Below are 13,356 nucleotides of genomic sequence, written 5' to 3' on the forward strand. Positions count from 1 at the left end.
AAGAGAGATTCCAGAGCCCTGAAGGTCAATTTGCTTCAGCCAACATGCATGGAAATGCACACATTTCACTGGGAGAAACAAGAAAGGAAAATATACAGATACAATCCTTTTAGCTACATCCACTGAAAAGTAAAAAGAAAAAGAAAAAGAAAAAGCCTTGGAGGGGGGCTTTGCCCTCAAGAAGTGTTTCTTTACAATCTAAAACCAAGCCTTCCTTGCTCCTGTTGAAGATCTTGGAATCACAGAATTTTAGAGCTGCATTGGGCTTAAAGAGCATCATTTCCAGCAGACGGAGAGACCAAAAATTCCACTGACACCGGGCCAGTGGGAGGCAGAGCCATTTTCATCCCTGGGGCACAAGGGAAAGGGAATCTTTAACGTCCTCATGCCTAAGTCCAGAGTGTACGCTCTCCCTCCCGGGGAAATCGGAGGCAAAGCCCACCTTCTGCTTGCCCTGAGCTCAGTGCTCATCCCGCCGCCCCACCTGCCCCGCTCTACGTGGTCCCCATGTTCTCCATGTTCCTGGGCACCATGCCAATGTGGGAGACCCCTCCCCAAACCCATCACCCACCCCCACCAGCGTCTTTCAGCATTTGCTAAAGGACAAGGCCGTTCCTGGAAGCAGAGAAGCAGAACTCTCAGAAAAGGCAGAAAGGAAGTCAACGTCACAAGAACTCTGTAGATGCAGATATGAATCAATCCCTAAGAGACACTGTTAAGTTTTTTTAAAAAGGCGAAGAGTGGAAGAACCGTACACTCTCGTTTGTGTCAGAAAAGACAAAAAGATTCTGTGTACATGGCTGTCTCGCCTACCTCTGAAAGGATGCCACTGGCCGCCAGTGGGGAGCGGATCTGAGCAGCTGCAAACTGGGTGGGTGGTGTGAGGGGGGCGTGAGGGGGGCGTACACCACAGGGACTGACCTTTCATAATACCCCCTTTTCTGCCTTGTGGTTTGATACTAAGTACATAAGCTACCTAGTCAGAAAACTCATTTTTTTAAACTGTATTTATACAAAATAAAAACCAAAAAAATTAATCAAACACAAAACATTTTTTAATGAAAACAGATAAATAAATATTTAAAATAAATGAAATTAAATTTTTAAAAAGACAGAGCAAAAAATAATGCCAGGGATAAAAAAAAGTCTTTGGAGGAAAGAAGTCTCAACCCAGTGACACTCACAGTTAAACCACTTCATGAAATTTCACAAAATGACTTTTGAATTTAGCAACTTCCTCTAGGCCTTAGCAACCTTGTGTTGTATACCTCTGCTGACTGTTTCAAATGAGAAGTACAGAATGATAAATGAGACAAAAATGGGGGTGAGGGGGAGATAACCACTCTATTTTTTAATGACTTGTTTGAAATAAGAAGTTAGAACTCCCTGAACAAAACTTTTCCAGTACCCCTGCTCCTTTTTCAAATGAGGCTTTCAAACCCGAGCTTTGTGTTGTTGTTTCGGTAAATAGGCTGGAGAATGGAATATCTGTAATAATATGATGGTTGCGAAATCCCCAGCACCATCCCCCAGCCAGAAGTCCTAACTCAACACTTAGAGCTCCTTTTATGCTGTGTGGACTTTCAAAACCATACTTGAAAAAAGATTAACCGTGCTCGCTTCGGCAGCACATATACTAAAATTGGAACGATACAGAGAAGATTAGCATGGCCCCTGCGCATGGATGACACGCAAATTCGTGAAGCGTTCCATATTTAAAAAAAAAAAAAAAAAAAAAAGATTAACCACTGGTAACAAAGTTATAGGCAGAGCCCCACTATTATAAGGAAGTTGGTAAATGATTAAACGAGTGCATATTTTTTGGCTAACTAAAATGGGTTAATGAGTTCATCTTGTGGCAGATGATCAGGTTTCTAAGCCCTATGGGATAGTGGGCTTTTAATAAAACACATTGTTAACCGGTATAAACTACTTGAAGTTACTTTTCCCTCTGATTATTCTCTATCCTTCGGCTATCCGGGCAAAACTACTAGAAATTGTCATTAACAAGACTGCAGCAAGTTTTCCCTTTGTCTTGTTTACTGAAAGGGTTGACTTACTTAAAATAGAAAGCTTCTGAAAAGCATACAACCAAATACTGTTATTAAATTACACAGACTGAATTCTTTTTACAAGTTGCTGCTACAAAAAGATATTTCCAGATTGTATCTCCTTAGATATAATCATTCCATGAAATTTTTCTTTATAAATGTAATTCAGAGGCCGTGCTTCAAAAACACTTGGGAGTACTTGGGTATACAGCACTTTTTATATATAAGTGACTTGACTTCAAACTGCAAAAGGAAAATTGTACATGTTGTTCACACACACTTGAGACAACTGGTCCAAAAAAATATTAATATCTGCCTTTATAATGGTAAGCAATGCATCTATCAACTCCACATAATGAAAACGGGAATGGAGAATTTTATATTTAAACAACCCAAGATTCACATTTAACTATCAGTAATTGGGCCATTAATTAACTCTCAAATCAGAAATTAGGCCTATTCAATCTGAAGTGTAGGGTCCAAATAATAAACAGGCCTAACCAGTTGGTAAAAAGAACTGGCTCCTAATTTTATCATCACTGAGTCATCCATTCCAATGCAAATTATGTAAATAAAATTCCACTTCAATGGAACCAAGTTTATTTAGTTCTTCCTTTGTACTAATAAGCATACCAAGATGACTAAGATTCAGCCTCACTCACTGCCCAAGAAGAAAGGTCATCTTTTCTCGGCCTCAGTACCTCTGCTCAAACGGCTTCCTCTTCGTGGCATATTCTGCCTGTCCTACCAGGCCTCACCCCTGCACTTTCCCCTTCTCCTTCTAAAGCAGCAGCTCCCAGGAAGCGCCCCTCACCTTCCCTAGGACAGGCCCAGGAGTGCTGAGGCCCGTGCGTACACATTTTCTGGAGCATTGAGCACATTGCTTTACAAGAGTTTACACGTAATAAAGTAATTTACCAAGTGCGTATTGGTTTGTCTCCTAGAAGGCAGAGAGCCTAGTTAATCTCTGTATCTCCCTTCTAGCCCAATATTTCACATCCGGTGCTCCATAAGCAACTACAGAGAGAAGCCTCTCAGAATAGGCAGGGCAGAAAGACGATAAATATCTGAGACATAAGGTAAGAGGCACCATGTGGGAAAAGAGAATGAAATATTGCCATTTGCAGCAACATGGATGGACCTAGCGTATATCCTACTAAGTGAAGTAAGTCAGACAAAGACAAATATTACATGATATCACTTATATATGGAACCTAAAAAATAATACCAATGCATTTATATACAAAACAGAAACAGACTCACAGACATAGAAAACAAATTCATGGTTACCAATGGGGAAAGGGAGGGGGGAGGGATGAATTACAAGTATGGGATTAACAGATACAAACTACTATACATAAAATAGGTAAGCAACAAGGATGTACTGTATAGCACAGGGAATATATGTACTGTATATTCAATATATTGTAATAACCTACAATGGAATATAATCTGAAAAATATACGTATAACTGAATCACTTTGCTCTACAGCTGAAACTAGCATTGTAAATCAACTATATATTTCAATTTTTTAAAAAAGACAGAAACACACACATAATCAATATGCAGACAAGTAGATATGCATATACAAAGTCAATAAACATAATCCCCCCCCACCAAAAAAAGAAGCACATACAGTATGGAGAGAGTGCTATAGAGAAACAAAGAAAATAAAATCGGATCCATTTGGCCCTGGGGGAGGGGGGGGATGATCTATAAGGGGAGAGGAGAGAGCAAGGCCAGGGTTACAGAGAGCAGACAGGAGGGGATGAAAAAGGAAATGAGGATGAGGACTAATGTCAGGGAGAGGGAAAAGTGTGAGCGGAAGCTGGAAGGTGTGAAAGACGCAGTGGATCTGAGGCACAGGAAAGAACTCATCCACTGCGCTGATGGTACAGCGCCCAGGGAAGCAGCGGCTGGGATGCAGGGCAGTGACTAGAGCAAAGTCTGCAGAGGCAGTCCTGGGTGCGAGCCCTGCCTCTGCCCCTGCCCAGCTCCCAGGCTGCCCACCCTATTTGTGTGCAGCTCCAGGAAAGACCACAAGGCTCAGGGTCAGTCGCTGGCCGCGGCCTTACCAGGACTCTGGGCCCCCAGGGGACACCTCTACCTGCCAAGCACCCTGCCGCTCATCTCTGAGCCGCCTGCCCAGCATGCAGGCTTGCAGTCATGGGCACCCGACTTCCTCCTCCTCCTCCAGGACTTATCTTCCCACCACCGACCTCCCTCCCGCTGCCGAGATCCTCCTCAAAGCCCTCGCTCTGCTCTGCTGCGGAAGCCTCAGTGTCTTCCCAGCTCTCTCCCTCCGCTCTTAGCCTTGCGGGAGAACTGTCCACCCCCAGGCGTTTGCTTTCCCATTTTACCACCACAAACGGCAAGGAGAGAGAAGAAAGTCACTGCTTTTCCAGATTCCCCCATTGCTGCTTTGGACCATTTTTCTTCCACCATCCTTCTGTCATTTAAGAATATACTTGTGGACTAAAAGATATAAGTGCTGTATAAAATCAGCCAATTATGTGAAAGTAGCGTATCTGCCTTTACTGTGTTTGTCATTAACCTGAATAGAAAGACCTTTAAAATTGACTTCTTTAGAAAGCATTTGAATGCATTTTGTTTGGTATTGTATTTATTCAATAAAGTGTTTAAGTAGTGCCAAGTGTGAACTGGGCCCTAGGATGGTGTCGGTTGGAGGGAACGGGGTGGTGGGACTGAAAGAACAGAGCAGGCTGACCCCCGCTCATCAGGCTCAGCGCTGCCTCCTTTGATAAAGGGGCTAAGAGAGCTCTTCCAACGCCCTTTGAGAGGCACCATCCTTCCAGCCAGGAAGTACCTCCTTCCAGACCCCACTCAGGGTCCTAACGTTAAATGAGATGCGCCCTGGAGAGTGGCCGGCTGAGTGCCTGATAGCAGAGCCTGTCATACCCTCTCTGGTCCTTCTTCATTGTCAGGATCTACCAGTCTACCCCCACATTCCTGGAGAGTTTAGGTACCACAGAGTCTTTCTCTCCACCTCACATCCCCAGTCACCTGGGCAGCTTCAATGTTTAGGAGGACGATCAATCAAATCCCCCAGTTCTGGGCTTCCCTGGTGGCACAGTGGTTGAGGGTCTGCCTGCCAATGCAGGGGACACGGGTTCGAGCCCTGGTCTGGGAAGATCCCACATGCCGCGGAGCGACAAAGCCCGTGAGCCACAACTACTGAGCCTGCGCATCTGGATCCTGTGCTCCGCAACAAGAGAGGCCGCGACAGTGAGAGGCCCACGCACCGCGATGAAGAGTGGCCCCCGTTCGCCGCAACTAGAGAAAGCCCCTCGCACAGAAACGAAGATCCAACACAGCCAAAAATTAAAAAAAAAAAAAAAAAAAATTCTAAAAAAAAAAATCCCCCAGTTTCTCGGCTTGCTAAACTGAATTGACTTTCACCCCTTCTCCCATGTCCACACCTTGACTTTCATCCTTGCCCAGGGAAGCTTCACTAGGAATCTTCAACTCAAATATCCCGGCCCCCGGCTCTCTCACTTCCCCTGCACCTGCTCCTCAAAGTCCCTCCAATCTCCAAATGCTTCCCTTTTCACTGCCATCACCTCCAACTACTTGTCAGCATCTTTCAACACCCTTACTTCTTAACGTTCCAACAACCTTCCCTGCACACGTCCAGCTATTTATTTTACTTTCGCTCCTAGAAGGAGCTGCTGAAAGACAAAAACCACACATTGGCACAAATCCTGAAATTTTTGATTTTCAGTGCGTTGATTATACTCAGTAACCCATTAAATTGACCCCAGGCTGCTCCTTCTCTGCTCCCCCATAAAGACTACTCTAAACACCCACTCACTGTCAAAAGCCCCCGCTCCACCTCCCTCCCTGCATCCTTCAGCCATGACCTCCTGCCCCACCTCACGAAATGAAAATCCTTTCACATCTTAAACCCTTTAATGCCTTCCCTTTGCTGGTAGTAATGCCTCTAAACTTCAGGTAGCACAAGAATCACCCGGGCAGCCCCGTCACTCGGATATGAATTCGGATTCACTAGGTCTGAGTCAAATCCCAGAAGCATATTTGGCAATAGATACTGGTGATGGTCCATCCACCAAATGTGAGGAAAATCAGTCTATAACAGTGGTCTCAAACTCCAGTCCTCAGGCCAAATCCAGCCCCTGCCTGTTTTGTGTGGCCTGCATGTTAGCTACGTGTTTTTACATCTTTAAAGGGTTGGGAAAAAAATCAAAAGAAGAAAATTTCACAACATGTGCAAATTACATAAAATTCAAATTTCAGTCCATAAATAAAGTTTCATGAGAACACAGCCAGGCCCAACGATTTACATATTGTCTATGGCTGCTCTCACGGCACAATGGCACAGTTGAGTCGTCGCAACAAAGGCTGTACTGCCTGCAAAGCCGAAAATATTTACTGTCTGGCCCTTTATAGACATAGTTTGCTTCCCCCTGGTCTGCAGGATGAAGTACAAACATCTCACCAGAGCCTCCCAGCTTCCTCATGATGTGACCCCGGCCTCCCTCCCCAACCTAGAGTCCCAAAGTCTTCACCAGCCTCACCAGCCACTTCAGTGGACTCAGTTCCTTGAACGAAGTGCACAGTTTCACACCTCCCCACCTCCGTACGTGCTGTGCTGTTCTTTCTACCCACTTTGCCTGACAAATACCTCTTTGGCCTTCAAGACCCAATTCGAAGTCCTCCCCACCTGTGAGATGCTCTCTGACAACCACATCTCCCCCCCCCCGCACCTCCACTGTGCTTAATTAATTTGTATCCCAATTATCTGTATACAGCAGTGGTTCTCAAACTTTTGGGCATCTCAGCGCCACCTAGAGGGCTCATTAAATCCCCTGCTGGCTGGGTCTGCCCCCAGAGCAGCAGACAGGGTGCCAGGCAGAGAATAACATTTCTAACAAGTTTCAAGGCTGATGCTGCTGGCCCAGGCACCACACCACACAGCAGCAACACTGCTTGACTTCTGTGTCCCCACCCCACCCAACAATGAGTTTTTCGAGGATGGACCCTATTTTGTTCATGTTTGAATGGTAGCAGCCTCACCCAGTCCCAGGAATTCCTGGAACACGGCAGAAACTCAGTATTTGCTGTTTGTAGTCTAACCAAATGATGCTCCTCCCATAAGCCAATGATTTCACTATCAGCCAATGAAAGGGAAATTAAGTGGGGAGAGGAGACCTAGCCTTGTAGGAACTACTGAGGCCAAAAAAATTAATGAACTGGATCTCTGCAGGACGGACATTCTGTGACCTGCCATATGCATCCTGAGCTGGGGTCAGCTGGAAAGCCCCAGGGTGGAGAGTAGATTGTTCAAGTCAGAAACCCAAGAGTACAGCCTGGAGGCAGCACCAACAGGGGGAATGTTCGGTAGAGGACCCTCCCCACCTCTCCCACAAAGATCCATCTCTCTGCACTTTAAAAACAAGATTCTATATCAAAGTCTGATAATGTATATCATTAGCATTGGCATATATTGCTACTAATGATAAGCATTTGTTGAGCATGCTACTACTTGCTTGGAATACCAGGATAGATAAAACCTAGACTTCAAGGAGATTTTAAATTAGTTTGCAACTCAGTATTATAAACCAGGCAGGATACCTAACAAAATAAGGTAACATTTTGTGTCAAGTGTCAAATATAAACCGTGTCAAAGGTAAACAGTAAATTCCACAAGAGTCCAAGGTGTCCTGTGGCTTTCCCTTCTCTGTTCCACTAAGGTACCACCTACAAACCTCTATTAGTACCTACATAGGTCTGTGAGGACATAGCACTTCTATAGGTCTTTTGTCTCCTCTATGGGCGTATAAACTCTTCAAGGATAGAAACCTTGATTTTTTTTTTTTAATCCCTTTATTTCTAAGACCTGACCAAGTCCCTGGCACTACTAGTGTTAAATAAATATTTAATTGATTTAATAATGACTGTGGAATGTGAGCTGAGCTTTTAACCAAGGGCAAGACTTAGATAAGAAGAGAAAATTGAGGGTTGGGCTTTCCACGAACAGGCAAAAGAACCAACCAGGTGACTGAAAGCTCCAGGCAGGTATAGAAACTGTGGTCAGAGGCCCCGGTGGAATCATTAAAACCCACTGCTGATATCACCATGAGTCGAGAGGGTCAGGCCTTCAGAGCTGGTCTTCACTGATCTTGCCTTTTAAACTGTAACACAAGCTTACATAAATAGGCCTAAACCTGGACTGCTTTAATCTCAAAAGTCATTTCCTGGATTCTTATCTCCTTGTCTACTTTTCCTTTGCCCCTTTTTCTGCTGATGCTAAACTGGGCGGGGGGGGGGGAGGCGGGGGGGGGGCGGGGGGGGCCGTTGGTGGAATTGAAATCCAGACAAAGAATCCTAATTTCATACTGAATTGATAGTTTATGCAAATAAAGACAAATTTGGGGGATTCCAGTTGGTAAAAATAGCCTTGGCACTCAGCATTCCCCACCACCAAATTGCAAATTCCTTAAAGCCAGGAATTTCTCCTCTTGCACAGCTCCTAGGATATGACCGTGTACCACACAAATTAGGAATGTCAGTATTACCGTGTCTATCCTGGTAGCTGAGTCAATTTTGCAAACTTCAAAGGCTAGGATAGTTTAAAGAGAGATCATGCCATACCCCACGACCAAAACAGAGTGGAGAAGGCATGAGCAGATGATTTAAACAAAAAAATCAAACAAAATAGTCATCCTCAGTTCTTTGCCCGAGCTCCACATCTGCTCGAAAGAAACTCATTCTAGAAACGCAGTTTTCAACAAACTCATCTGTGAGGCACCTGTGAAGGCCCCTAAGTCATCCATTTCCTATACTCTGGATCTGAACTGCTGTGCTCTAGTCTCTAATTAAATAAGATGATTTTGCTTTTAACATCTTTAGGAGGAGGCCAGGCTAGTAAAAGTCCCTGGAAACTAAAACCATAGACTTTTCCTGAGTATAGTCACAATTGCACACAGGCTCCCCCCATAAGCTAACAGAACAGATAAATGGAAGAATCAGATGAAAAATAATTAAAGACAGCCACTATGGAGAATATTATGGAGGTTCCTTAAAAAACTAAAAATAGAGCTATCATATATATGATCCAGCAATCCCACTCCTGAGTATATATCCAGAGAAAACCATAATTTGAAAAGATACATGTAACCCCAATGTCCATTGCAGCACTATTTACAATAGCCAGGACATGGAAGCAACCTAAATGTCCATTGACAGACGAATGGATAAAGAAGAGGTGGTACATGTATACAATGGACTGTTACTCAGCCATAAAAAAAAAATGAAATAATGCCATCTGCAGCAACATGAACAGACCTAGAGATTGTCATACTGAGTGAAGTAAGTCAGACAAAGACAAATATCATATGATATCGCTTATATGTGGAATCTAAAAAAAATGGTACAAATGAACTTATTTACAAGACAGAGTCACAGATATAGAAAACAAACATGATTACCAGGGGGAAAGGGTTGGGGGAGGGATAAATTGGGAGATTGGGACTGACATATACACTCTACTGTTTATAAAATAGATAACTAATAAGGACCTACTGTATAGCACAGGGAACTCTACTCAATACTCTGTAATAACCTATATGGGAAAATAATCTAAGAAAGAGTAGATATATGTATATGTATAACTGATTCACTTTGCTGTACACCTGAAACTAACATAACATTTAAATCAACTATACTCCAATAAAAATTTTTAAAAAAAGAGTTCTTCACTCACATGGTAGAATGCTCAACAGATATTTCAGGTTTTGCAAATAATAAACAACTTGACACAGGGAGACCCAGAAGCCAAAGACATTCTCACAAGTGCAATCAATACAGAAATTACAAATATACGTGTGAAATGTTAAGACATTAAGAAAAGGATTCACTATCTTTAAGTGGCATATGAAGAACCACTTGGGCAACTTGAGGTATATGTTTTATCATTGTTAGCAAATCTCAGGCCAATAAAAAGTCACTCTTTAACGGGCCAGGAGCAAACATGTATCAAGGACTGGGCTCTTATCCTAGGACTGTCCTCCAGACCTGGCTCCACTTTTCTCTTTCCAGTTTTGTGCCCCAGGGGGAGCCCTTGCAGACCACATTGCCCAGGTGCCCCAGGCCAGCCACCCACTGGGGGCCACTGCAAGAGATGGAAGGGCCAGGGGATGGGGAACAGAAGGGCTGAGGTTCTCTCTCTGCTTCCCCCCTGTATCCTGGCAACAGGACTTTCTCCCCTTTCCCTTGCCCAGGTCTTGGTACCTGAACATCCTTTATTGGTTCCCTTAATGCCACCCACACCTCTCTAAGTAGTTCATCAAAGTTTCTTCATTGCTATCCATTGAGTTGAACTGTTTCCTGCCAGGACCCTGTCTGATACAAGGACCGTAGGGCATTTAATATCTATATAAAATGTCTCGACTCCAAAAGGTAGGTCTTTTTGTCGTCTCTCATTTTACACGTGAAGACACTGAGGCTCCGGGAGGGTAGAATACCAGCCAGCAGTCATAAAGGAAGTTTTCTGGCAGAGCACAAATTACCCCCAAGTCAGTCTAACAACTAAAAAGCCCTTGAAAGTGCGAGGGAGAAAAACACATCAAGCTTCCCAACTCTCAAGCCACAGTTTAGCCTCAAACCACATTATTTATGGTTTGGGATTCTCCCTCGGCCTGAAATGAGCCAGCTGGGGCAATGCCCTTTAAGTGCTTCTTCCACCGAGAGTCGCTTAGATTTGACCCTGCTGGAGGGCAGTGGGGTTTCCTAAGATCTAAGAGATCACAGATGCTCCTTCCTTGCCTATCGCCCACATTTTTCCTTCAGTTCGTCCCAGAAATCCCTCCCTTCCAGCCTTAAACATCCCACAGGCTCGCTTGTTCTTTTTTATAAATTAAAACCAGAATTCCTTTGCCAGAAATCCAGGAGATGGAGTATGAGGGTGGATGCAGTTACAAAGCACTTAATAACATCATCCTAGGCACCTCTCAGTCGCCAATCTCTGGGATTCATTAACAATCTAACTCTTTCCATACAAAAAACCTCCCTGGATTCCTCTTCTCTCTAGCTGTGCTGAATTGCTGAAAATGGAAAATGCAATTAAAATAAATTGTGATGGAGAGTAGAGGGGTAAGTACCAACAAACTCCCCTGAAGGAAATTCAGCTCTGAGTTATATTTCATTTCAGGGCTGAAGAATTTGCTATTATTTCTGCCTTTGCAGGTCCCTGGCAGTCACTACACCCTCACTACAAGAACAGGCGTTAGCAGCTGATACCTCTCCCAATTTCCTGACCGTCTGGATTTTACAACTGATGGCCGACAGTCAGATCAGGTGGAGTTCTGAATCAGATGCTCAGAGGGAGCCAGGTGGAAGGGTGGCTCAGTAAACAGCATCTGAATCAGGGAAACATCTAGGTCTCACTTCCTCGTTGCTGAGGGAATGTGAGTGGAAAGAGCAGCAGGTAGACTCTTGTTTGAAGGAAAGAAGAATTTTTAAAAGATCACTAGCGGGCCCTCCTCCAGCATGCCTTACCCAATTCCATTTAAATAACATACAGCTGACCCTTGAACTACATGGGGGTTAATCTGTCTATAATTTACTGTCGGCCCCGTGTATCTGTGGTTCCTCGGAATCTGCGGATTCAAGCAACCTCGGATGGTACAGTACTGTAGTATTTTCTATTGAAAAATATACACATATAAGTGGGCCCATGCAGTTCAAACCCGTGTTGTTCGCGGGTCAACTGTATGCTTATTGACTCACTGCTAAATACAGAGCCTATCTAGCCTGCAGCACCTAAAGAGACAAGAAAAGAGGTTAAGATAGCCTCAACCCTCGGGAAAATTTCTTACCTGGAATTACTGTTGTGTGCTGCCATTTTCAGTTTTAATGGTAGCAGACAGTTGCTGGACAGTCCAAATACCTGCAACAGTGCCTCTCTTCTCCCACTAACCTGTCCTACTAGGGAGCCTGGACCCCCGAGGGTAGACTGACTGAATAACCTAAGGCCCTCGGAAAACCACAGCATCCTGTGTCCCTCCTCCCTAGCCGATGTTGATCACAGGTGGTACAAAATAACTGTCAACCCGATTTCACAAGCCTCACTGCCGAAAACCCAGGTCTCTCATTCAAAAGCTACAGGCTTTTGCTTATGGATCACTCAGGTTCAGTTTCTAAGTAGGTTCATCTAACTTAAAAATAATAAAGACTTGACTACACTGATGAAAGAAACACTTGAGTCATTTATCAGAATGTTTTAGCCCTGGGTTACAGGAAACGAGGAAACCCAAAACTTCAAACAAAACAAAAAAAGTTTATTCGAACCTTCTGTGCAAGGTATACCAATTTTTTTTACACTTACAGGAGAAAAACATCAATCGGAAACCAACAAACAAAAACTCCACCTGTCTAGTTTGTAGCAGTGAAATCTGCTATGGGGGCGGGGACGGAGGTAGATAACATCCCCCCCAACCCCCCCGCAGGCTTCACGCCCGCTCCGGCTCGGGGAGGGTTCCCGCGGGCCGCCCGCCCGCCGTTACCTGGTCCAGAGGGATGCCCAGGAGCTCGCTGAGCGGGTGCAGACAGGTGGAGCCCGTGGTGCGGTAGGAGAGGCTGGGAGGAGGCTCTGCTGCCATCCTGCATTTTCGGGAGGCGGCAGCCCCGGCCCCAGGCCGCGCCACCCCGCTCGGCGTCCTCCCGCCCGAGTGCGCGCGGGTGGCTGTCCCGAGGGCCGCGCGGCCGCCTGGCTCGCGGGGACCGAGCGGCGAGCCGGAGGACGTGACCCAGCGCAAACTCTCCGGGCGCAAACTTGGCGTTGGCGCAGTGGCCGCGGGCGCGGCAGGAGGGCTGCGGCCGAGAGCGCTTGCTTCCCGCTCCCCTCCTCTCGCCGCTCATTGGCCCGGCCGCCCGGGACTGCCCGGGAGGAGGGAGGAAGGGAGGGAGGAAAAGTGGGGACTCGGAGCCCGGCCCTCGAGCGCCACCCGGCCCGCCCTGCCCAGGCCGACCCGAGAGGGAAAGCGACGACAAGGGCGCCGCCGCCTAGCCCGGCGCCTGGGGGCGCGCGGCCCCGGGGGCGGGAGGAGCCTCTGCTCTTCCTTCTCCCGAGCTCCCCATCCTCCCTCCCCGCCACAAGAAACGACCTCCACCCCGGTCACCCCGGCGGGCTCCCTGCGCTAGGGAGCACCCTGACCCCACCCCGTTCTGGTTCCGCCGCAGCGTCGGCACCCCGGCCCTCCCGGTCCCCGCGCCGGCTAAGATTTCCTGCGCTTTCCTTGCAAGGCTTCTCCCTCGCAGTCCTTG

At 45.9% G+C, this 13,356-nt stretch overlaps 1 protein-coding gene and 1 non-coding gene across 7 annotated transcripts in view; one reads left to right on the forward strand and one right to left on the reverse strand.

Annotated features, from left to right (window-relative positions):
• Nucleotides 1-12,913, reverse strand: part of MBOAT1 (membrane bound O-acyltransferase domain containing 1) — a 167,985-nt gene extending 155,072 nt beyond the window's left edge. For all 6 annotated transcript variants that reach the window (XM_061194862.1, XM_061194859.1, XM_061194858.1 and 3 more), the window contains exon 1: nt 12,597-12,913. In XM_061194862.1, the coding sequence (XP_061050845.1) occupies nt 12,597-12,692 (96 nt within the window). In that variant the 5' untranslated portion in view covers nt 12,693-12,913. The remainder of the gene's footprint in view (nt 1-12,596) is intronic.
• Nucleotides 1,613-1,719, forward strand: LOC133095856 (U6 spliceosomal RNA). Its single transcript, XR_009701712.1, has one exon. It is a non-coding gene; the product is annotated as a U6 spliceosomal RNA (small nuclear RNA).
• Nucleotides 12,914-13,356: the final 443 nt, after the last annotated feature.

This window comes from Eubalaena glacialis, chromosome 7 (genome assembly GCF_028564815.1).
Source record: "Eubalaena glacialis isolate mEubGla1 chromosome 7, mEubGla1.1.hap2.+ XY, whole genome shotgun sequence".
Lineage (NCBI taxonomy): Eukaryota > Metazoa > Chordata > Mammalia > Artiodactyla > Balaenidae > Eubalaena > Eubalaena glacialis.